This window comes from Acanthaster planci, linkage group LG16 (assembly GCF_054643075.1).
Source record: "Acanthaster planci isolate LZ-2023a linkage group LG16, COTS_SCS, whole genome shotgun sequence".
In the NCBI taxonomy this organism is placed as follows: Eukaryota; Metazoa; Echinodermata; class Asteroidea; order Valvatida; family Acanthasteridae; genus Acanthaster; species Acanthaster planci.
The window spans coordinates 1,547,203-1,571,427 of NC_141792.1; the positions used below are offsets into that span (position 1 = coordinate 1,547,203).

The 24,225-nt window shown below is 44.2% G+C and overlaps 1 protein-coding gene across 3 annotated transcripts in view; it reads right to left on the bottom strand.

The window, feature by feature from the left end:
- The window catches only part of LOC110976482 (protein dispatched homolog 3-like), a 42,979-nt gene that overhangs the window by 14,059 nt on the left and 4,695 nt on the right, over positions 1–24,225 (bottom strand). For all 3 annotated transcript variants that reach the window (XR_015427976.1, XM_022229769.2, XM_087147193.1), the window contains exons 2-19: positions 14,728–15,925; positions 13,478–13,624; positions 12,834–12,952; positions 12,486–12,577; positions 11,701–11,880; positions 10,693–10,853; positions 9,980–10,107; positions 9,200–9,414; positions 7,848–8,033; positions 6,597–6,892; positions 5,982–6,123; positions 4,814–5,038; positions 4,011–4,288; positions 3,108–3,240; positions 2,491–2,630; positions 2,038–2,203; positions 947–1,060; positions 22–188 (exon numbers count right to left, since the gene is read on the bottom strand). Coding sequence is in view for 2 of the 3 variants with exons in the window: in XM_022229769.2 (XP_022085461.2) it covers positions 22–188; positions 947–1,060; positions 2,038–2,203; positions 2,491–2,630; positions 3,108–3,240; positions 4,011–4,288; positions 4,814–5,038; positions 5,982–6,123; positions 6,597–6,892; positions 7,848–8,033; positions 9,200–9,414; positions 9,980–10,107; positions 10,693–10,853; positions 11,701–11,880; positions 12,486–12,577; positions 12,834–12,952; positions 13,478–13,624; positions 14,728–15,798 (3,960 nt within the window). In the remaining variant the exon portion in view is untranslated. The remainder of the gene's footprint in view (positions 1–21; positions 189–946; positions 1,061–2,037; positions 2,204–2,490; positions 2,631–3,107; positions 3,241–4,010; positions 4,289–4,813; positions 5,039–5,981; positions 6,124–6,596; positions 6,893–7,847; positions 8,034–9,199; positions 9,415–9,979; positions 10,108–10,692; positions 10,854–11,700; positions 11,881–12,485; positions 12,578–12,833; positions 12,953–13,477; positions 13,625–14,727; positions 15,926–24,225) is intronic.

Below are 24,225 nucleotides of genomic sequence, written 5' to 3' on the forward strand. Positions count from 1 at the left end.
AATTTGTTCTGCGTGACCTACCTTGTGAGTGGCGTCTGGCACCCTGTCTCCCGCCACCAGGTAGCCCTCAATGAGATGGATGCAGTAATCGATGGAGGAGCCCACTATGATGGAGAGGGACACTGCCTCCACGGCACCCATCTCCCAGCCCAGGAGGAAGAACATGCTAACGACGACCATGATCACGCCTGGCGACAAACACAACAGAACTCTCAACAATGGTCCACCCTCACTGAGGCCACGGACGTGTATAATAAAATCTGGACTCGCAATGCCCTTAATCAGCTTATAGAGTCATTGAATCCACTCGCAGCCATTTTACCGAGCCGAATACAAAGCTTTCCTGGTAATGCCCGCCTTTGTTCTTCCTCACGTCAATAGTAGGGAGCCAACCCACGCCTTTGTATTCGGCTCGATAAAATGGCCGCTGGTTGGCTTCTTTTTCATACAAAGGCGTTGCAAGTCCAGGTTTTTTTTATATACGTCCGTGACTGAGGCAGGCAACAAACTCTGCTGAAGTGCCGATACTATCATGACACCAGAATAGAAACAATAAGGTTGCTGCCTTGGATGACATCACACTTTTACTCATGAATATGCAAATTTGAATTTACATCTACAAAAAGGCACCAAAGTTCCCTTAAATTAAACAGCTCAACAAAAACTGAAAATTAGGTTGCTTTGGGCACAAGGGAGCATCCGTTGGTATTGCATGGAGAAAAATTACATCACGCTGGCCTTTAAGCTAGGAGAAACTACTTTCAAATTTTAAAGAAATTATTATTGATATACCATCTGAATTTCATTTTATCCAATAGAGGGTTTGCATGGTTGCCATCTTGCAGGTCAGTGCTTTCGATCCACATGATAAGCACCAAGGAGGTTTCCCTGTTGGACATAAGAACAGCCCTGCAAGATGGCTCCCACGCAAAGCCTCTATACTTACCGCCTATTGTGAGGAATGCTATGAGGAGAACACCTATATGAGCTGTGAATATGACCACAGCTATCACACACACCAACAGGGAGAAGGCAACGCCGTATATTGCACTGGTTACTCCTGCATGGAGACGAACAAGAGAAAAATCAGACCAAGGATGATATTCATCATGGCAACAGTGGAACAACTTTCCATGCTGGAGCAGCCTTTGGCAGATCCAAGGCGGATGGGGGCCACCGTCCCTCCCCTAAAAAGGACCAATTTCTTTTCCTTTGTGAAATATGAGAAAAGTGCAAGTAACGGGGCATTTCATTTGCTTTCCTCCACTAAACGTTTAAACAGCCCTAAATTCAGCCTTCCCTTAACCACTTTGTGCCAGGGTTCATGGTACCGGAGACCTTAGGTTTATATGCATAGCTGGGGGTGCCCGAAATCGGACAAAGGAGCTTGGCCTTGTAACAAAAGACCGTACTCAGAACAAAAGACCGTGCTGCTGGGAATTCCCAAAATTTTTCGGTTGTAAATAGCGGATTTAAGCTGTCATTGTTTTGAAACAATATACCACTATTTGTGGCATTCCGGGAAAGCATATTATCACCAGGGACAAATGCGCTCCAGAGATGAGCGATACGATACCATTGCATGCTAATCTGGCCGCATTTGAAAAGACGCCAGCAGCTCACTGGACTCTCTTTACAAGGCGGCAGGCCTGGCTGAAATACTCTGGCATCAATAGATGTTGCCTAGTCATTTGTGCGGGTGTAAAACTGTTCAGCAAATGAAGCTATGAACTTGTTGGAGAATTCGAAAACGGAACATTTTGAAAATCCTCCGGGGACTTGTCATGCAAATTCTAATCAAACCTGGCAGCATTCTGGGACATAGTGACTCAGGAGAATATGGTTAAGAGTGCTCATAAACTTTTGAAATGACTAGCAAGAAATTTCTTGTGATATTGCCTGCATTTCAAAGTGGTCCAGCTCATATTGCCTTTTGTTTTTAAAGCCAAGCTCCTCCCACCAAAAAACAGTGCCATCTGCAAGTAGTTAAGCTGTGACGAATTTGGTGAAAACTGGTACCGGAGGCGTTCAACTTACCGACTATCTCCATAAATATCTGCTTCCAGTAATCGCTGGTCTGAAACATCGTCATCAGGCCGGCTTGTTCGTCTTCAGTGAGGGCGTCCTTCTCCTCCTGAATGGCCGTCTCCCAAGCATTGTAGTCCCTGTACGCGGCAAAGGAGGACTTGCCCTTGAAGATAGTCTGTGGACAGGTCGGCGAAGAAGTTGCTGAATTTAATATTTCGGAGGGTTTTCAACCAACCTGTTTTTAAAATTTCACTGATTTGAAGCAAGACGCTAATTAACTGTGTGTACATTGTGGGATGTGAACCTTGGACAACAGATACGAAAGCACTGTTTCAAAATGAATTTAACCCATGAAAACTGCCAATTGGATCAAGAAAAAAAATTATTTTGCTATGTGTTCCCGTGCCAAGATGTGAACCCAAGAAACAGATACGAATGCAAGAAACTTGCCCAACAACATACCGATTTAAAGGCCATGGCAAACCAGACAACCTTCTGGTTGTGCACGGCGAAAAGTGCCTGCGACCCGGTGCTGGAGGCTGGCAGGTTCCTGCAGTCTTCATAGAGCAGAGCTAGCTTCTCCATTAAGGTTGAAGAAAATCCTGAAGGAAAAGACAGACACTTCGTATTTGTTGAGGTACACTTTGTGAATCCGTGGTTAGTTGACCTCATCCGTGGTTAGTTAGTCTCATTTCTGACCGTCCCTTATTCCCGCTCCAAATAAAGGGAAAAAAAAAACCTTTTCACGCCACTGAACCTGTCTGGAATTTTCTACAAGAAAACAAATGAGAAAACGTGATAAACTTAGGAATTTCTGGGGACAAATAAGTGATTTTGTACCCCGTTTTTGCTCTAAACCGACTCTTCCTCACGATAAGAAAAATCAGGATATAAAATAAAATATATTGAATTAACTGCAAATTCCCTCATGCCCCCCAAAATTGTGATGTCATGAAATATTGGCACAGTAAAAAAAACATGCGGTGTTGGAGAAAAATTCCTGATGTCTTGAAAGAGAGCATCACAAAACAATCTGCATATTTGATGTCGCTTTGGGGCCACCATACATTTCGACATACCTGACGGGACACACTGAGCACCGCCCTCAATGACCAGCTCAGTTCTTGCCGCGATGTTCTTGCAGATTTTACATAGGGCTTTCATAGTCTCCGGCTTCTCAAAATCGAAGTCATGATCATACATCACTCCACCCTGAAAACGCACACACACACACACACAAAGTATTTGCACAGGATCAGAAAGTTGAAGGTTGGGGGTCTCACTGGCCCATTTAAGAGTTAAGTATCCAAACATGCAATAAAAAGAAAACGATTAGGTCACTGAATTCGATGAAGAATTTAAGTTAGACAAGTCCAATATGAGCAATACTCAACCAAGTTGAACCTGAGCAAAACTCGGCAAACTCTGAAGCCCATCAATGAGCCAGATCGAACCAGTCTGAATTAGATCAAACCTGTCTGAACCAGATTAGTATGGACTACAGAGGCCTAATCAGTATGAACCTGACCAAACGGGTGTTAACCAGATCAAACCAGTCTGAACCAAATTGAAAACCAAACACTATGAACCAGATAAAAAACAGTGTGAACCAGATCAAACCAGTTTGGACTGCCAAACCAGTAGGAACTAGACCGAACCAGTGTGAACCAGATCAAACCAGTTTGGACTGCCAAACCAGTAGGAACTAGACCGAACCAGTGTGAACCAGATCAAACCAGTTTGGACTGCCAAACCAGTAGGAACTAGACCGAACCAGTGTGAACCAGATCAAACCAGTTTGGACTGCCAAACCAGTAGGAACTAGACCGAACCAGTGTGAACCAGATCAAACCAGTCTGAACCAAAATGAGAATCAATCTACTGTGAACCAGATCAAACCAGTCTGAACCAGATCAAACCAGTCTGAACCAGATCAAGCGAGTCTGAACCATACATAGCTGATCACAGCCTCTAGCTCTCACCTTGTTGACCTCCTCCAGGACATGCTCCTGCGACGTGTTACTCGGCACAAAGTGGTCGATTCCAAACACCACGTACACGAGGGCCGTGTTGTCCAACACCGGACGCTTGGCGGGCTTACCGCAGGAGCCTTTAGGGCAGGGGTTGTACCCTGTCTCAGGAGAATCGGCGCTACCACTGCCACCCCCACCGGGTTTGACAGTATTTGACCCTTGACTCCCGCCTCCACTTCCACCCCCAGTCCCACCACCACCCCCACCACTGCTGCTAGTGTGCGGATCTAAAAACGGACAGTATATATATAAAAATGACATTATACAACACGTTTTTAGGAAACTCTGGAACTATTTCTAACTTTAAAGTTCGTCGTGTGCACGGCAGAAGGGCGTAAGTGCTTATGCCCTTTTGCCGGGAAGCATGATCACTGCAAAAAAACTTTTCCCGGCAAAAGGATGAAAGTATGCAACTATTGTATTTTAATGAAATATGTGGATTTCTTGGCAAAAATTAAAAAAAAAAAAAGCCCAAGTCCTTTAATAAGTTGTTCAAAGTTTGCTTTTTGTACAGCCCAGGTTGATTTTGTAGTAAATTATATCCGTTTTTACTAAATAAAGAGAGTGTATTTTTTACGCCCTTTTGCCGGCAACATTTTTTCTGCTGTGATCGTGCTTCCCGGCGAAAGGGCCTAAGCGCACCTATGCCCTTCTTCCGGGCACCCGACGAGTTACAGACACTTTCACAGTCTACACTGATAAACCATTGAAGCTGAAGTGGTTGCAAAATCCAGAATAAAATTGTGACTGACCAAAGCAGTGCCTTGCGTAAACCATCTCGATGATCTGACGCCTCTCACAGGACGTCTTGTTCAAGAAGCAGATGTTCTTGTAGGTCTGACCGTCGGACCCGCACACCGGCTCCTCCACATCGGAGCATGAGAAGATACAGCGACAGACGGGGCTCCCAGGGGGAGTGGAGTCGATGCACGTGCTATGAAACCCACAGGGTGGGTCTCGATTGATGCAGGTTTGCCCTGCCGGAGAGATCAGGTTTCAGGGATCACCTCAACAAATGCCATCACTTCTGCAGTCAGACACTGTCAACTAGCTTGCCAACATTGATTAAACTAGCCACCCCCGGACTGTTCAATTCTCCAAGGTAAACTATGGGATAACAAAATGCCCCAGGCAGCATAACTTCATTTACTAGACGTTTACACCCACACGAATGAGTGTCTGGTGGCTACTCTAATCTGACAGACAACATCTATTGGAGCCAGGGTATTTCAGCCAGGCGTGCCGCCCAGTAAAGAGGGCCCAGATTGTGCGGTGTTGCATAATTTCCATTGTTTCTGAAATTGGCCCAGTGTGCTGCTGAATGCCAGTGGCGTCTTTTCAAATGTGGCCAAATTAGCATGCAGTGGTAGTGTATCGCTTAGCACTGGAGCGTTGGAGAGCTTTTGTCGCCGCTGATAATCCACTGGCACTGAATGCCACAAACAGTGGTTTACTGTTTCCAAACAATGACAGATTACCTCCACTAATGCCAAACTAAAAATGATGGCAAATCCCAGCAGCTTGGTTTTTGTTCTGACTACGGTCTTTTGTTACTAGGCCTAGCTCTTTTGTCCCATTTCGGTTACCCGGGCTACGCATACAAACCCAAGGTACCCAGTTCCGGAAACCCAATGGTTAAAGGATGAATTCCTACACTCCAAGATTACAAGAAACAAGTTCACTGATGGGCTGAACTCTCCACAAAGCAAATCTTGTACACTGTCTATTAAACCTACTTGGATTGTTCTACAAGGTGAAGCCATGGGAAAATGGAATGTTCCAGAGATCATCTCAGGATACTATGAATAATTCAATATATCTGAGCTTTTTGAGGCTAAACGGGGAACATGGTGAACTGGGATATTCCGGTAAAAGTAGGTCCCGTGAAAAAGACTGGGTATGGAACATTTCTTGACTTACTGACAACAGGTGTGGTTGTACTGGTGGCCTGCGGAGGACGAGAGCCTTGTGTGGGTTCATGATGGACATCAGGGGGTTTGGTGTGGACCAAAGGCTGTGAGGGTTCCACGGGGTCAGAGGTCACCGAAGGCGGACGAGTTGGCTGAATAAAGTGGAACGTAACACGTAACGGGTAAGCGAAATGGGTGCTAGCTGACGGCATACGAAACTGCAGGCTCTACTGAAAGTTGGATTCAATTTCTTGGTGTACATGTATAGAAAAGATTTCTCAGTAAATTTATGTGCTGGTTACAATAAAGCAGGGGACCAGCCAGAAATACTCTACATTATTACGAGTTATGGGCTCCATGATGTCCATTTTTAACGGGATTCCAAGTTGCATCAAACATCCAAAAAAAAGGAAAATTTGTTTTTTTCTAAATGAAAAATGAAACAAAATTACCGGAAAAAATGGCCTTAAAGGCTCATTTTAGAGGGTATGGTTAAGTACATTGTTTTTCTAAGAGCATTTTCTGAGATTACAAGTTTAAGTGTCTTGTGCTCAAAGTGGTTCACAGCGTCGCCACACAGTTGCCCCCCAACCCTCCCTACTTTCTAAACCCCTCCCATCCTCACCGGAAGCCCCTGGGAGTGCGTCACGGTATGTTGGCCTCCCCCGGCTGGGGGTCTGGTCGGCAAGGGCAAAATGGGTAAGGTGACGGGCCCTCCGGGGACCGGCTGGGGGGCGTGGCCTCCCTCAGTCGAGAGCCCCGAGCACGTCTTGCAGGTGATATCCTTGCCGGAGAAGTTGTAGGCCAAGTCGATGAGCTGCTGGAGGTTCGTCTGCTCGTCGTAGAGTGCCGGGGGGCGGGCGGCCGGCTTGATGTGAATGACCAGGACGAGGGAGATGACGAAGATCCCGGTGTAAACCACTGTTATCAGAAAAAAAGCAAAAGAAATCGAAGGCATGCAACCGGGGACCGACATCACTTAGCTACTCATCAGGATAATTAAACATGGATGTCAGCAGAATTTTTTCAGGGGAAGGAGAAGTACTCATCTAAAACCGACAAACCATCAACAGTAGCAGTGGGTCAATGCCGAGGTATTTTCAAGCACATTGGTCATTTCCATTCCCTTTCTTCCTTTTTCTTGTTTCCCCAACTTTTTTCCTCCTCTTTTCAACATTTAAATGTTTTCGAGCGAGGGGGGGGGGCATTTCCAATCTCCCCCTGGGATGTCCATGCTTGCAAAGCATTGAAAGCATTTGCTCAGCACAACCAACCTACCAGCCAAGACGTCACGCACTGGATATGTCCTGTGACCGGTTCCCAGCGGACTTTAGCATGAGACTGCTTAAATGTAATTTTCTTCTAAGCAACTCTTTGAAACTGGGCCCGAGAATTTCAAATGGGCGCTAATATATTGTTTTCGCAATGATGCAATGCCCAACCTGTTACTACCTTGAGGGGACGATTTCTTCTATTAGGAAAGTTGCGATCGAGTTGTTGGGACGCAAATGCCTCTCAGTCTCCAAACAGCATCCGTGTTGTCTCCACAATGGAACAAGTGCGAGTGATTGGCTATCTAAGGCCATATCTGAATCTCTTGTCTAGAGCTAGGTCTAGGTTTTCGCTCCACTGGAAATGTGTAGACAATAGACCTAGCCGTAGCTCTGGACGCCCGTTTCGGACACGGCCTAAACTTCGAGGAGGGAGGGGAAGGAATTCGGCCCCATTTTTTGTCAGCTTTTCAACAGAAGGAACAAAAGTCCGACATGGCCTCCAAAAAGACTGTATAGTAATTACATCCCTAGGAACATTCTTTCATTCATACATGTATATCTGGGCTTTCAAAGGAGTTAAAACTGGTCAGGAGGCTACGTACTGATAACAATGCAGCGGCCCTTAATGATGGGTGTGGCTACGAATCGGTTCAAGAACACCTGCAGCGCCTTGGTGATGCTGCGGGCCTGCTTGGGGGCGGGGCGTGCAGCAGGACGGGTGGCTGGTTGGCGGTAGTCATCGTCATTGGTCAGAATGAGAGGATCGTCGTCATCATCAGTCAGGAGGTCTGTGGTGAGAAGGGGAGTGAATCAGAAACAATTGACCTCCATGCCCCGAGTGCACACCCAACCGAGGGCTGTTAGTACACTGCCAGTGCCGTTTACAAACCCAGCTGTGACAACTTCAGATTGGAAGCCATTTTGGTTCCAAAGTCTTTAACAATTAGTCGTCTTGCTCCAATCTTCCATTTTTCAATTTCCAATTGATTAGTGCTGCCCCAAGCGTAACACTTTGCTGTGTTGGAAACAAAATGACGTCATTCCCTAACTTTCATGTCACAGCTCCGTCAAAAGCCCAGCAGCCAAGAAGACTGGACAGAATGAACTGTTTATCGTTACGAGTCACAGAAATATTGCATCCATACCGTTTGTGCATGCTCCACAGAGGGCGCTACACTCATCGAATCTTTTCTTAACATATTAAATATATAGGAGCATCAAGTCCCATGAAAGAAAGGCATCAAGTCCCATGAAAGAAAGCAGTGGCTGGACTCTACCTTCTTCAGTCCAACCAACATTTATGGTGGATTTTGAAGGGTTCAGGACAAAACTAGCTCCCAGCTCGGGAAACTTTTTAACCATATGCTGCCGGGGAGCCTGGTTTCTAGCACATAGGCTTTATACACGAAACCGGGAATCCCAAAACCAGACAAAAGAGCTAGGCCTTATAACAAAAGACCGTACTTGGAACAAAAGAGCGAGCTGCTGGGAATTGCTAACATTTTTTCAGTTCTCAATAGAGGAGGAAATCCATCATTGTTTTGAAAAATTACACCACTGTTTGTGGCATTCAACGCGAGCGGATTACCACCGGGGACAAAAGTGCTCCAACGCTCCAGTGATGAGCAATACCGCTACACGCTAATCTGGCCCCTGTTGAAAAGACGCCAGCCGTGCACTGTGCCAATTTCGGGAAAAAAAGAAACTTAAGTAACACCGCACAATCTGGGATCTTTTTACAAGGCAGCAGGCCTGGCTGAAATACTCGGGCATTAATAGATGTTGGATTCGAGTAGCCACCAGACACTCATTCGTGTGGGTGGAACGTCCAGTAAATGAAGTTATGATTTTTTGAAGAATTTTGAAAACGGAAAATCTTGAAAATCTCCCGGTTTTACATCATGCCACTTCAAATTCCACCCGGCAGCAAGTGGTTAAAGCCACGAAAGCTTACGCTGAATGTTGGCCTCCTCCTCCAAGTCCAACATAGGGATGTCGCCGTTCTCTCCGCGTGATCCCTCCTGGCCGCTGACGTCTGCCCCTGGTGCTAGGCTGGTCTCGCTGGGCGACGTCTCGCCTGACAGCTGCCTCTCGTGCTGGTCCAGGAAGTGCGAGAGTCGGGCCATGCCTGCTGCTGGGTCACGGGAACGTCTCATACAGAGGCGGAATCTGAAAGCAGGGTGTGGTACGATGTTCAAAAAAAAAAGCTTTTTTTGTAAAAAAAAAAAGCTTTTTTGTAATGCATTAATCTTGACTCCAGAAGCATTTTTGCTAGGGACTTTTAAAGTCTTCCAAAATCCTGCTGATGCAGAACATCATGAAATTACATATCAAGGTTCAAGGGACATCAAGAGCCATGTAAAGTAATGTCAGCTGGGCTCTTCCTTCCACAATCCTAAAAATTAACCCCTTCATACCAGGAGCCATCCACAGCCGCGGCTTTCTGTGAGGATTAGTGCATACCACACATACAGTCTATTCACCATGCAGTTGCTGGTTCAATGTGGGCCTGCTGGCTGGACAAAGCTTTGCATTCTGGGCATACCACAGCCCAACAGTCACGGTCACAAGAATCCCGGCTCGAAGGGGTTAACTAATCACTGGTAACGGGCATAAGGGAAGTCGAAGACCAAGAGAATCTTCACAGTCAAGACAATTCAAAGTTTACTGCTGGCATGTGTAATTTCCAAAATATTTAAGTGAGCGCGGAGGGGAATATTTGTGATGAACTTACAGGGCAGCTTCGCAGTGAAAACAACGCTGCCACAGTGTGAGGGCGCATGGCATGACAAGCATGACAAGGACCCAGCAGAATGTGACAATGAGACACATGAAGAGGCCAAAATCGTTGATAGCTGGGATCTGTAGCAGAGGCAGAAGGGATGAGATCTTAGATGACAACAAGGGTAACAGAGAGTGTAACGGATGCAATGAGAAATGGGGATCAGGGGAAAAAAACGGGTGAAAGTCATCGACGGCTGGGACCTGTGGGGGAAAGAAAGGCAGAAGATCATGACAACTGGGATGGTACACAGGTTGACAGACACAGTGAAATATCACGTCAGGTGTTTAAAATTGACAAAAAAGCTGTAAACAGCCGAGATCTGTGAGGGAGACAGAACAGAAGATGACAACAGGGATAATAGACAGGGTGACAGACACAGGGAGAAATCAAATCAGGTCAATTGAACAGGGCAAAGGTCATTGGTACCACAGTTGGGATCCGTATTGGAAAGAAAGGAATGATCGTAACAGTTTGGACAACATATGGGGTAACAAACACAATGACAAACTGGCTTTTGCAATGGAGTACATGAATGGAGCCAAAGCCACTGAAGGCTTCCATCTTTGATGGAGAGGAAGATCGTCGATGACAACAGGCACGACAGAAAGAGTGACAAACACGGCGGGGTGTTCTTCTCATGGGGTGGGGGAGGGCCTTTTTACCTGTGAGGCGATATTGGCGGCAAAGGCCCCGGCTGTAGTGAAAGACGTGAAGAAGGTAGCAATGCCGGCGGTCTTCACGGTGTGGGCCATGCGCTGTACGGGATCCTTGTAGTGGTCGGCTTGCAGGAATGTATTGACAAAGACGAACACGTCATCCACGCCTACAGCCAGGCAGGAGACAGCAAAGGAGACTTTTGCTAATGAGTCTGTGCATGAACCGCTGAGGGCGGCATTTAGCCCACAGCTCATTCTTTAAATATAAGGTCAGTAGTGTGACAAGAGACACATCTGATGAACAGGTGACCGTATTAATTCTGAATTTAATTTACAGGAAGCTACATACAGTGGTTAAAAATTCTTATTTTCTATTCACTATTCATACAAAAGTAATATTTGATTTTAATGGTTTTGGAAAAGTCAAGGCTATTGTTTATTGGTTGAATATTGAATTACTTTCATGTCATGATTAGATAGAATTACAGATTGATTTCTATGAGATACGGAAGATAAAGTGAATACGACATTTAGAGAATATAGAGATTTTTTATTTACTTATTAAGGCTGGGGTCAAGCCCATCACAAGTCATCTAATCTCGTCTTTAAGCTAAGTCACAAGCTATTCAAGTGAACTGTGACAACAACGCTTCTGTGCCATTGCTCGTCTTGACATTTGTGACTGGTGTTGTGATTGGACTTGAAGCTTAATGTTTCTACTTACACCGCTCTGCACATTCACCTTTCACTGCATGTGTTCTACCAAAATTTGTGCTCATGACCCTTGACCTACAAATAGTTGTTCGAGCAAGTCACAGTAAAGGAGGCATTAGGTCTGTGCCCACTGTCTCTCCCTTGTCTCACTCATTTTTCAGTCTTTTTAGCAAAAACAAAAGACAGCACCTTGGCGATGAGCGATAAAAGAAACTTCGATTGTTCAATACTGGTGTACAACTTTGCCAGATGCCAATGATAATCAACTCGGTGCTCTCGAGGATTCGACGGTTTGCTTACCAATTCCGATGATGACAAACCCTGAGACAAGGTTGAGCAAGCCCAGGGCCACCTTGCCGAAGGCCACATGGTAGATGAAGTAGGCCCAGGCGAAACTGAAAAGGATGCTGACGAAGCCCCAGAACGTCAACCAAAGGGAGAACGAGGTGAGAACAAAGAGAAGGATGAAGATGGTGATGCCTGTGAGGGATATGAGATGAAGCGGAGAAAATTTAGCCGTGCAGAGAAAACGATATTCCTGGTGATGTAACTTAAGGTTACTCCACAGCCCCCTAGGCAACGTAGCTCGCAAGCCTGAAGAAATCTGGAGACAAGAGGAGACAATGAGAAGCAGTTACAGTTTTAGAGGTGGGAGGAAAACCCCAGAGAAATATTCCGGGTAATACCTGGAATCAGGTACGGACTGAAAACCCAATCCACATATGGACAGATATGAGAAGTGAACCTGGGTTGCAGAGGGAAAGGCGAGGAAAGAATCGCTTCAGTAACATGACTCGGATGGATGAGGAAAGGAATTATTTGGGAAGAGAATGATAAAATGTAGGCACGAAAACAAGAAAAGTAGGAACAGACATCAAGGATGGTTAAGTCAGTTTGATGAGATGGTGTGTTCGTTGTTTTTCGCCTCTATGATCTGGGTTGGACTCCAACCAAGGCCAACGTGTGGAATGCCTGTTAAGTTTAAAATTCAAGTTTTCCCGACCTGCAGAACTGAACATTTTCCGGACATGTGTATTGGGAAGGTTTGAATCTTTGGTCAACGTGGATCATGAGTACATTCTTACCGGTTGGTATGCAGAGGCGCAAGTCGTGGGAGATCGTTTCGGCTACCTGGTAGTCAAACAGCTGTGTGCCGCCGTACAAGACTCGCACTTTGCTGAAAGGGACCAAAAAAATGCTTCAAAGTTGAAGACTAATCCACCTACAAAGATATTTGAAACGTTGAACAGTTTTCCAACTATAAAATTATTAAACGGCTTTGACTTTAATCTTCCTGAAACTCCAAATACGCAAAAAATGATGAAAACTTAACAGTAATGAAATAAAACAGGAATGAAACAAAGGCAAAAGAGTATTGGCTGGTAAAATCTCTCCCAAAAAAGAGAGTAATTGTAGAATGAAATTAAACTTACTCAGTTGAGGCCTTTTCCAGGACATCGATATACGTCACCAAAAAATCTTTGAAAATCTGAGAATTGTCTTCGTCACTCTGTGGGGTGGAGGCCTCCCCGAATGGTACTCCGAACCAGAACTGAAGGGAGAGGCATATTGTTTCACAGATATTTAAGCAATGGACTCATGTACATACAATCTGAGGCCCAAACGACCACCAGTGGCAGACCCAGAATTTCTTGCTGAGGGGGAGAGGAGTTTGGGCTGGAATTTACCCCCGACAATAGCTCATGATGCTGTTGTGGACTGGGATGTATGGCCATATCAGAATTAGATGTTTAAGATGTAGGTTGGGTTTTGTATCTTAGTGCTGCAGATATTGAAAAAAAAAATTTTAAATGAAAAACCTTTCGGGGGCTTGAGATACCTGAGCCCCAACTAGGTGGCTTGCACAGGCCCTTCCGTTCTTTACACCAAACTTTAATGTCAGGAGTATTGGTGCAACATTTCCCCACATCTTTCTGCCATGAAACCCACAAATTGCTTGATGATGCTAAAAGGAGAACTTCCAAAGGAGGTTTCCCTGTGGAACAAAAGAACTGCCCTGCAAGATGGTGCCTGCGCAAAGCCTTTATTGAGAATGAGATCAGTGATCCGGGCTCACCTCGCTGCGTAGGAACGTGCTCCTTCGACTGCTACTGATCATGTGGTTATCCACAAACCAGTAGAATTTCTTCCCTTTCTTGGACTGTGCGAGTGCCAGCGTACCATTAATGTCAGCAAGATTGTCGCCCATGCCGTCATACACAACCTGGAGGGGGAAAAGTAAACAGAAAACAAAATAAAAATACAAAAACAGACAATATAGCAACACAACGTGCCTATAATACATGAATTTACCTGAAGAGCTCACCAACAAAATCTCACAAATTCGCCTTTCAAGGTAATCAGCTTTAAAAAGACAGGCTCGTCACAATTTATATTTGGTGTAGAACTGTAGGCTCATTTTTACCGTATCTTGAGAACTTTGGAAAAAACTGAGCAGAAAAGGAATTTCTGTTGTTCTGGAGAAAATCACTGACTGAATGAATGGATTTTCTCCGTTTTTGGTAAAAACTAGCTTTTAGCAGATTTTGCATCAAAACTCTCCATACTTCAAATACATCTCATTCTTTCAATAAATTCAGACAGGCAATCTCCACTAATTTGACAAATATTTAGCCAACAACCTCTTCGATGTAGGGCCATACAGAAAGCGAAGATCTTTCACTAGCTGACACATTGAAAACCTCAAAAGCAACCAAAGTACAAGATACCAAAGTACAGTGAATTGCACCTGTACGTTCAGGTGCCGATAAATGTACATGTAACCTTCCTGAAATTGTGTACAAAATTCCTCATCCCAAATTGTCATCAGATACAATGCACATGTAATGTACATGTGCCGTTCACGTGCAAAGGTTTCCTTCACGCTCTGTGAAACAGTTTGACAGACACTGTACGTCATGTCCGAGATAAAGCTGTCTGACAGAAACTAACAAGGTTTCCCCCCCGTGAAAAAAGGGGTTGTAGATGTCATGCTTAATTTGGCCCTTCAAACTTCTATTTGTTGGTAGCAATTTCTGATGTTTTGTTTACAGTTGAGTCCGTCACAAGTCCGTTTTCAAGACCAGTCGCAAGTGACAGGATGAACAATCACAAAGGAATGCTTTTGTCACAGGTCATTGGAAGAGCTTGTGACATGAGACTGGATGACTGATGATGGACTTGCAGGGACTTGTGATGGGCTCAACTACGAGTAAAACACTGGTCTCTTTGAGACGAAATACTGCACTTGTTTCACGTACAGTTTCCTGACATCATACATGTACTTTGCTTGCTATTTCAAATTCCTCTTTGTTCCTTTTTTTTTACCTTTCCGTTGCTGACGGAGGGATAGAAATAGCTCATGAGTGAGATCGGAGGGGAGCAGTACTTGAAGGTTTCCAGGGCCGGGTCACGGTACGAGGCCGCATTGCGGGAGCAGAAATCGGTGAATCGGGGATGCCTCATGACGGTCAGCTCCACCTCGCGTATTGTCTGGAGACGCTCCTTGGTGAAGATGTTCTTGTCATTTCCCTTGGCCATGTAAATGAGCTGCATCCTCCACGTCTGGGACCGAGGTCGGTTCGCTACTCTGCGGCTGCGACCGTGAGTTGTTTGCCCCTTGCTGATTTCCCGACGATGCCTCTTTGTGGCTGCGAAGTCTCTGCTATGGGTTTTTACACTCTGAAATACCACACTGTTCGAAGTCTCTTTGCTGGGCAGGGCATTCTGAACACCAATGACACCAGAGAGTCCCTCGGTGTCAAATCTGGTTTGGTGTAGGGGAGATTTGAATATAAAGTCATCCTTCGCATGCCAGGTTTGGAACATGTCCACACTCCGTTTATTCAGGTTGTGGAAGTCGTCCTTCCGGGCAGCTTCAAAGGCCAGCTGCCGCCGGGTTGAGATGTGGTTGGGGATCTGAAAAGCATTCAGGGACTTATCGAAGTATGGCGTGGGACCGACCACGAACACACTGACCCCAGCAAGGGTCATTGATGCGGCCGAGACGAGGATCAAAATGACGATGCTGATGATAGTACTGTTGAAGACGTGGCCCAGGGCACGCCAGGGTTGACCCAAGGGGGCCACCTCAGTCAGTGACTCCTGACTGCTACTGAAACTCCCCTCCGATGAGGAGCTGCTTTCGTTGGGGCTCTGTTGCCATCGGAACGTCTTCGGCCTGCCGTTGCTCAGTTGTCGGAGGCCACTGGCTGGTTGAGACGCGAGGAGATCCTGTCGCTCGTCCAGCACATCTGGCTGGAAGGCAGCATTAACCAGGCCACACGGGTTGCCGGTTTCCTCCCCGCTCTCTTCCTGCCAGGTCTGGAAGGTTACCTCTTCGTCCAGACTTTCGCCGAAGGGTCCGTGGCGGGTCAGGAAGCACAGCTGGCCCGACATAGTGGTCAACGCAAAAGGGGTGGCGGTGTGCTCTGGAATGCCGTATGGGGTCTGGCACTGCGTCTGACCACGCTGTTTCCAGCTAAGCAATTGACAGGTGCTGCCCACTGCCTCAGGAAGATAGTACCTGAATCAAGAAAAGAAAGAAAATACTAAAAATGAACACACTCAACAAAATCTTGCAAAAAGACATTTTACTACAAGTGAAAAATTGTTAGCACAATGAACAAAATGCACAAAACATGTCAATCATTATGACAGATAGAAATGATACACGAAAGTTCAATTCACCTTTATCAATTTGGTACCTTTACTTACATGCAAACAAGTAGTTTGCTCAATTTTAATGAAAAAGAACACCTGTTGTTAAGTGGACCTCTTTAATGTGTGAAGAGAGTGGTGTGAAAGGCAGGCATTCAATTAATATCAGAACGAGAACAAGGAGACAATAGGGACTGTGTTACTAATAATGTTCGGCAGGATGTGGCTGTCGGGCTAAGTGCCTGGGAGATTTGAACGATTTCGTATCTGTGCATGCACGTTGGAGTCACCATGGCAACCGCAGACGACATGTGGATCTACAGGAGTGCCTGGTCAAAGTCCATGCGCTTGGCTGATTTCATTACAGTGGAGAGAACGGTTGGATATCAAAAAAGGAATGATTCATTCCCTTTTGCAAATTACTTTTTGGCTAAAGAATGCCAATTTGTGATCCAGACTATTCATGTTACATGTAAATTACCTGAGATTAGGTGTTCCGGTCGGGGTCTAATTTCATAAAGTGAAAGGCATGTAGAAGGCTAATCAGATTTTGGTCATGTACATTTGTACATGTACATCCTTCTAAGCTGACATAACTTGAAATCTAATACCGACGGTTACAGGATGTAAACTGCACATGTATGAATGTACAGCGCACATGCATATGAATGCATTTGGCTGGGCTACCGGTGAATTCTCGTTAACAGGTGAAACTGTTTTCCTTTCTTTTTACATTATTGCGCATGTTTTCTTGCAAAACATACAGGATCAGCTGGCAGACAACACATCAATTAGTTCCTTTTGTTTATCCTGAATGCCATTGAGCTGTTTTATTCCTAGAACTGCAAAAAGGGAAACTTTGGAGGATTTTACAAATGCAAATGCATGAACTCTATGAAAGGAGGCTTACATGTACATGTATATGAATGCGAAGCATTGTGAACTGTTTGGTTTATGAAGTTCTCAAAACTCAAAATTCTATTCCTGATGGAGAAGTCATTACAGTGTTCAAGAGTTGTTATAGCGCCCTCTGTTGGACAATGTTCAAGAGTACTACAAATGATAGTTTAAGAGACCGTGGTCAAGGAACAGATAACAGTAGGTACATGTATTTAATAGCCGATCTAGTGCCCGCTATGTGTGTGGGCAGTTTGATGTGTGCTCCTCTCCAAAGCCTCCGGGCATGTTCCAGCTCTGCACGGCAATTGCACAGGCCTGCATGTCGGACTTCGATGATGGATATCGATCGAGATTGTTGACTGATCAGTACGCCAAGGGTTGAGGGGTCTCAATTAACAAACTTAATCACAAAGAATAAGGGTGGGGCGTTTACACATTTTACGAAAAAAGTTCCACATCTGTTTACAGATTTTCCCAAACGTTTAAACGGAACCGTCTCTTTTAGAGAGAGGTTTGACGTTTCGACAGCCCTAACTTACATGCATGAGGTTTTGGTTCTGAAATTTTTGTGACATTATTAAAAAAAAATCAGCGGATTGACCGCATCTGGGTAAAAATATAAATCTTCAGATTTCTTTCCCACTGCCCATATTAACAATTTAACATGTACATGTATTTTGCAAGCGGTATACCTTATCGGTCTAAGAACTGTCAAGAACAGGGAGACAATGGGCACTATCAGTAATTGGGGGACCTGTCCGGCCCAACCTGCGACTTTGTCTCCATGGATACCAAATAGGGATGAAAACTTTGGAGGCGATGCCCGTGAAGGTTTATTCTTTTGTGGAACTGAAGAGTTGGTGCGCTTGATTGTGCCGAACGAGCCAGTGAGTGTGGGAAGGCATGGACTCAAATGGGCTAAGGTGGGCTCTGCGAGCGGTGATGTACTATTAGACTGGGTGATGATGGGTTCAGGTAGTGGTGGCCCTGGGGTCAAATGGGTGTAACTGGGTTCACCCTGTGGTGTAGCAATGGGTAACTGGGTGCCACTGGGGTCAGGCGGTAATGTGGCTGTTTCCAAATGGGCAACGACGGATTCCTTTGAGGTACTTGAAAGCACCACTGCAGATATGGGCTCCGGTAGAGTTTCAACATCTAATATGCTATGACCATGACTGTGTCCATGTGAGGGTACGACTTTGTTAGGTACATTTAAATCATGGAGAGCGCTCTCTAGAGGTGTTGCACCGCTAGATTCATTGACAGCTGCACTGCAAAACAGAAAGTTTGAGGATTCTGCGACCGACGAATTCTCGCCGGCTGGGACACCGAGAATAACAATCTCAAATTCTCCTGGGGCAACTTTGGCCAAGCTTTTGTCAAGAGGGGATTCCAGTGTCAAAGGTCCACTCTTTATTGTTAATTTCTCTTCTAGGGGACACCCGATTTCAGGGTGGCTTGGGCTCTGCAACTTCGGCATGCCTGATGCTGTTTGAATGGCAACCCTGTAGAATTTTCAGCCTGCAGAAAAAAAAATTAGAACAGAATTTTTCAAAGTAACTAAAAGTTTCAAAAGTACTCTTTGATCTCGATAGATCCTTTTCAAGCATCTCACTCCAGCACTACACACAAATTAAACCCATTTCTACTGGTCTTGGTGCTAAGGTTATTAGGGAAGGTAGAGTCAAGCTACTATAAACTTGCAATGGGGCTTGACGCCCCTTGGAACGTGAAATTACGATGAATGTGCTATTTGATTTCTGCAGAATGGTAGGCTTTGAAAAATTAAAGATGATCAACTGCGTATCAGTTGTGAACAGTGAAACCAAAGGGAAAATATTATTTTGTTTGAAGACAAACGATAAACAAGGACACACAACCGTAATACACCAACACACCCATCTCTGATTTCTGGTCTTTGTCACTCAATGTTCCTTATTCGTGGAGTCCTACTACATGTACAAGTACGCTAAAACTTACAGGAAATTACACCATAACAATGCAACATCTCAAAAGGCCTTCCTTCAACTGTAGTCACACAAAATTGATGAATTTTTCTTTGCACTTCATCAATGGTACTTGTCCATGTACATTCTTGCTTAGAGAGAGAAGTTTGCATTTGCATATTCATTGTCAGATTCAATTCATTTCATATTCATTTGCAGATGAAGGAAAACGTAAGCCTCAAATGACGTAGAAAAAACTTGTGTAAATATACAATGCACACGCACCAAATGTTTGAAGAGCTGGCACAAAGCACATGTACGGAATGCATCCAACTGCCCATCTTCATGCTGGTCTGAACAGACAAACATACATGTACATGTACATGTAGTACTTAAAAACTACATGTACATGTATTCACCAAAACTTATGCATCCCGAAAGATTTGATGATGATGAACACTTTCAAAGGTATCAACAAATTTGGTTCCAACACGTAAAGGCATGTGGTCGACATACTAAATACATGCGTGTACATACACATGTACCCGTACGAAACAAGCACACACGTCCAGTCATGCTACCGATATTTAGCGTCAACACACACAAGTAGCGTCAACAACTTGAAAATACCTTCAACATACATGTATTTAAAAGTGGTTTTATCATATTTTAGAGACTCTAACACTTGCTACTTTGTAAGAGAAACACCAAATTTGTTTCCAGATTCTCGCAGGAAAACGAAATTTTTTTGCGATGTATGGGGGCCGCCATCTTTCTTTCCTCCGCCGTCCACGCAAAAACAAGATGGCGGCCGGCCGGGCTAAACAACAGGCCTGACTTTGTCACTCAAATTTCAACACTCAAATATCATTTCAGATATATATGATACATTGAATTTGATATGTAGGACCTTAAGTAACATTGTCAATGATAAATCTTGCATAAAACTGCTTGAAGAACTTGTTGACGCTTTGTTGACGCTCGTTGACACTAAATAGGATGACCTCATACATCCGTAGGTGAATATGTACATTGTCACATGTACATCTGGATCCTTACAAATTTACCTGGTCATGCGGTTTACCTTAAAGATTTTCTTAACTGCACCACAGTTCCTGTCCAGACCTACTCTAAGTCCTGTTTCAGCCAATCCGGTTCCCATCAAATAAAGAATGACACCAGTTTTCCTTCCAACAAAACATTCTCTTGTTGTTTCATCGACACCGGGGTGTCCCTAATCAAAGTTTCTAGCAGATGACAACACACACGACCTTTCCTGGGATGTCAGGGCCAGGTTTTTTAAGGTTAATAAGCAGACTTCAGGAAGCGTTTGTGTGCGAAGGACCGGATATACTGTACTCAACTTCCTGGAGCAGACCTTCAGCAAACAATCCAGGTGCTAGGTAGTGATGGACATCTGATTTAATCAGAGAAAAACTTTCACTATTAGAAACAATATCGACGAATTTTTGAAAGGATGACAAACAAAACTGTCTGCTGGTTAAGACTAGGAAATTGTGAATTCAAATAAGGAAAAGTTTGAATAATGAATATCGGTGGTTAAGTTTTCTTACTTTTGTACAGTGAAATACCGTATCACCCACACAAAGACCATCACACAATATTCTCTATGACTTTGAAAATGGTGGTTTTAACTGTATGGTGACGGTTAGATCTGGTGATGGCAAAGTGGTCAGTTGGGGGAAAAATTAGGTATCCGGTCACTAAGGAATGTTATCTCAGGTCACAAGTTCAAAGCAAGGCTAGGGATGTGGTCAAGTGAACATACACAACTGACCGAGGGCCACAGGGGGACACAGTCAGGGTCATGGACTTTGTTCATCTACATGTACATGCAGGATGATCGGCACTGTCTGTTCAGGTCGCCAGTTCAGGCCCAACTACTAGTACATGTACAGTGTAGAGTACGGTTCATCAAGACAGACATGCTACGTTATTCACACAAGTGCTGGCGAATGTCCAGCATACATGTCCATGTCCATGTGAGTGCGGCATTTCCCAGCCACACTCAATTCAAACAGCACTGGCATGAAAATACACCGTTACACTGCTGTGTGTAAAGGACAGAGAGTTCCTATCTCTTCAATGCTTTCAGTTTTTCAGACCCTTTTAACAAGGTTGTTGAACGATAATAAGGTACAGTATGTGTACATGAATACATTATTTGGCAGGTCACAGCGACCTGAAGTTAGACAGTTGACTGCGTGTCAAGCTCAGAAAACCTATCACTGCTGAATGGTCCCTCCCACCTGCCCATCAAAACACCTTCCCACTAACAAAACAAATAATAAACAAAAGAACAAACAAAAGAACGTAACAAATAATGACAAAAGAGGAAAATCAAATGAAACAATATCAGTGAATGAGCAAAACCCAAAAAATGAAAACCAAATTTTGAAGTGGGAAGTATAAAAATCTTTGCCGAGGTCTCACTGACATCTAAAGAAATGTCACAGGTTCCGATCTTGAACTCTTGGTGTGCATAAAATCAAAACACTGCAATCTGCCATACAAGCGTTGGCCCAGTGGTCCGAGGACTGCAACTTTTGTGCCCTCAAGTGAGGTACTTTTTTTTCAGTCACCTTCAAACCGAAGGATGATGAGAAAGGAAGTTCCTAAACAAAAATGAATTCCCAGAAGTGGGTCTTCTGAAAACAAAAAAACTATTCGAGGAAGAATTGTTGGAACTGGTGATAAAAGAAGAACAATGAAAATAAATGGAAGAAATGATACTGACAAACGACAAAGAAAAACTGTGCGTACTGGTAACAAACCTAAAAACGACCAAAAACACCCAAAAAAACACAAAAAACAGACAAGTTAAAAGGGGAACTGAGGGGAAAATTTACGTGTAACACAGGAAAGGACATCCACATGACAAAAATAACGCAATTTGGTTGTCACCTTGTTAGACAGAATGCATCATTTTGCAGGTCCGCTGTAAATACCAAAATGAAAAGTGGCCAACATCAACGGTTCCAAAATGAAAGGTGACCAACATCAACGTTTCCACAATGAAAAGTGGCCAACATCAAAGGTTCCAAAATGAAAAGTGGCCAACATCAACGGTTCCAAAATGAAAGGTGGCCAACATCAACAGTTCCAAAATGAAAGGTGGCCAACATCAACGGTTCCAAAATGAAAGGTGACCAACATCAACGGTTCCAACCCTTGTCTCAGTAGCCTTTTCCTTCCAAAATCCATCAGGAGGTTTCGGACCTTGCGTCTTGCCGTGGAATATCAGTGGACTATGGAATGGTTTCCAGACGAAGTGGAGCGTTTTGGAGGAATCAGGAAAAATTCCCAGCCAACTTCATGCGTGCATGACTGGAAATGATTGGGCTCTTGTCCCTGAATGTGTCGAGGCCGACCCCTAAAAGTCTAAATCCCCCTCCATTGTGGGTAGCGGTACCACTGTGGGCACTTTACGGATATATCTCGGTAAACACAAACAACAGACGTACCCAAGCCATGAAAGAAACACCTTGTACATGAATTTGCACTTTTTTGGACCTGGGTCATTCTGTAACACCGGGTGACCTTTTGTGTCCCTGTTACACCTCAATCTGAGTAAGACGACATGGAAAAATAACTGAAATTGACTTCAAACGACATGTACTTTCAATTTTGTTTGGCAGGTACATGTACATACATGTGCATGGTTAATCACTCATGGAAATCAAAATACGGCTCAAAATCAGATGACAGACGTGTACATTACCAGAGCCACAAAACAAAATTGTAAACCGAATTGATAGAGTGGCCCAAATGTGAAAGAGACTTTTGAGCGGTTCTGGAAATTTGCTAAAATGTTGTCCGATGGATTTCTGTTGATATAATTATTATGATTATTTTCATTAGTATTATTTATTCATGCCAATTCTTTTTCATCACATGCAAGATGGGCAGACTATATGACACACAATGTGCACGTGCGTGAGTGTGCCAGGTACTGCACATGTCAAGGACATTCATTGTTTTCCCCGAGACTCCGCGGTGCCAACCATACAAGCAACATACATGATTCATGTGACTAGTGAGACTAACAGACGATCCCGCACAGTGGATCAGGCCCATTGCCACGGTCTGGCAGTATTCAAAGAAATACATTGTATTTCTGGATGAGGGGAAAATAATCAAGATACATGTAATAAACCTAGGAAAAGCCAGACGTGGTAGGACAAACACTGAGACAAGTGATCAAAACCCAGACAGGTACATGTATGAATTTCAAAGTACAATCTTCAAACAAGAGAAAAATTGTCCTTTAAAAAACACGTCAACAAAAAATGCGATTCTGAAAGAAATACCCCCCCCACAAATTACTTTCAAAAATTTGAAATGGGTACAACTCACATGTCAAACATGTCACACAACCCTCAAGAACCCAAGACAGATGATAACAGAATGAAGACTTATAAATACATGTACCAATCGTCAGATGCTAAAGAGAAATCTAAAGACGTCACCGACCACAGAGATATCTCAAGACTCACCTAAGATCAGCCAATTCTGATTTTCCACTGAAAAGCCAAAGGTACATGTATTTTTGTACTGCACCAAGCTGATGTTAAATGCAAGGGCACGTCCAAGGATGAGATTCCAATGCCCTCCTGTTTGCTAAATCCCCTCCCCCCTGGTTGATTCACTGATCCCCCCTGCCCGGCCAGACGCAATCAATTCCAGAATAAAAGGAAAGAGACCGGAGGGAGGGATTAGCAGGAACTTCAAAAAAGGTCACCCAAGGACAGCTGGTGATGTCAGAGTCCTGCCAGGGAGCGAATCAATGAAGGATGGCCTTGGGATGGCTGAGGGAAAGCTCAGCAAACAAAGGGGGACAAATTCTGAGCCGAGACCACCTGATCTCTGTACGGGGGACACTCAGCAATGTGGAAGAAGCTTGCAGAAAACAGCAGGACGGATGATCTCCTTGGAAAGTGTCCAAACCATGAGTTGATAGTCTCAAAGATATTTTTGTCAGTTTTAATCGATGATGGATACTGAATTTCTGGCTTTTTTAGCTCTCCACTGTTTGTACAAATTTGAAAAAAATTCATCCTGACAAACTTTGCTAAACCTGCACGTACATACATGTACACGTATGACACCTACTTAACCTTTCATACAAACAATGCCAATTACCGCTAATAACACCAAAAATCAAACACATTTGTGATCCTAGGGTACAAAAACCTAAATACAGTATGGAAAAAATGTGTGAGAAATGGCCGATAAATTTGGACATGTCTTCATTGGAGCCATTTCAACGACTCTTTGTCTGTAATTTCTGAGGCTGGTG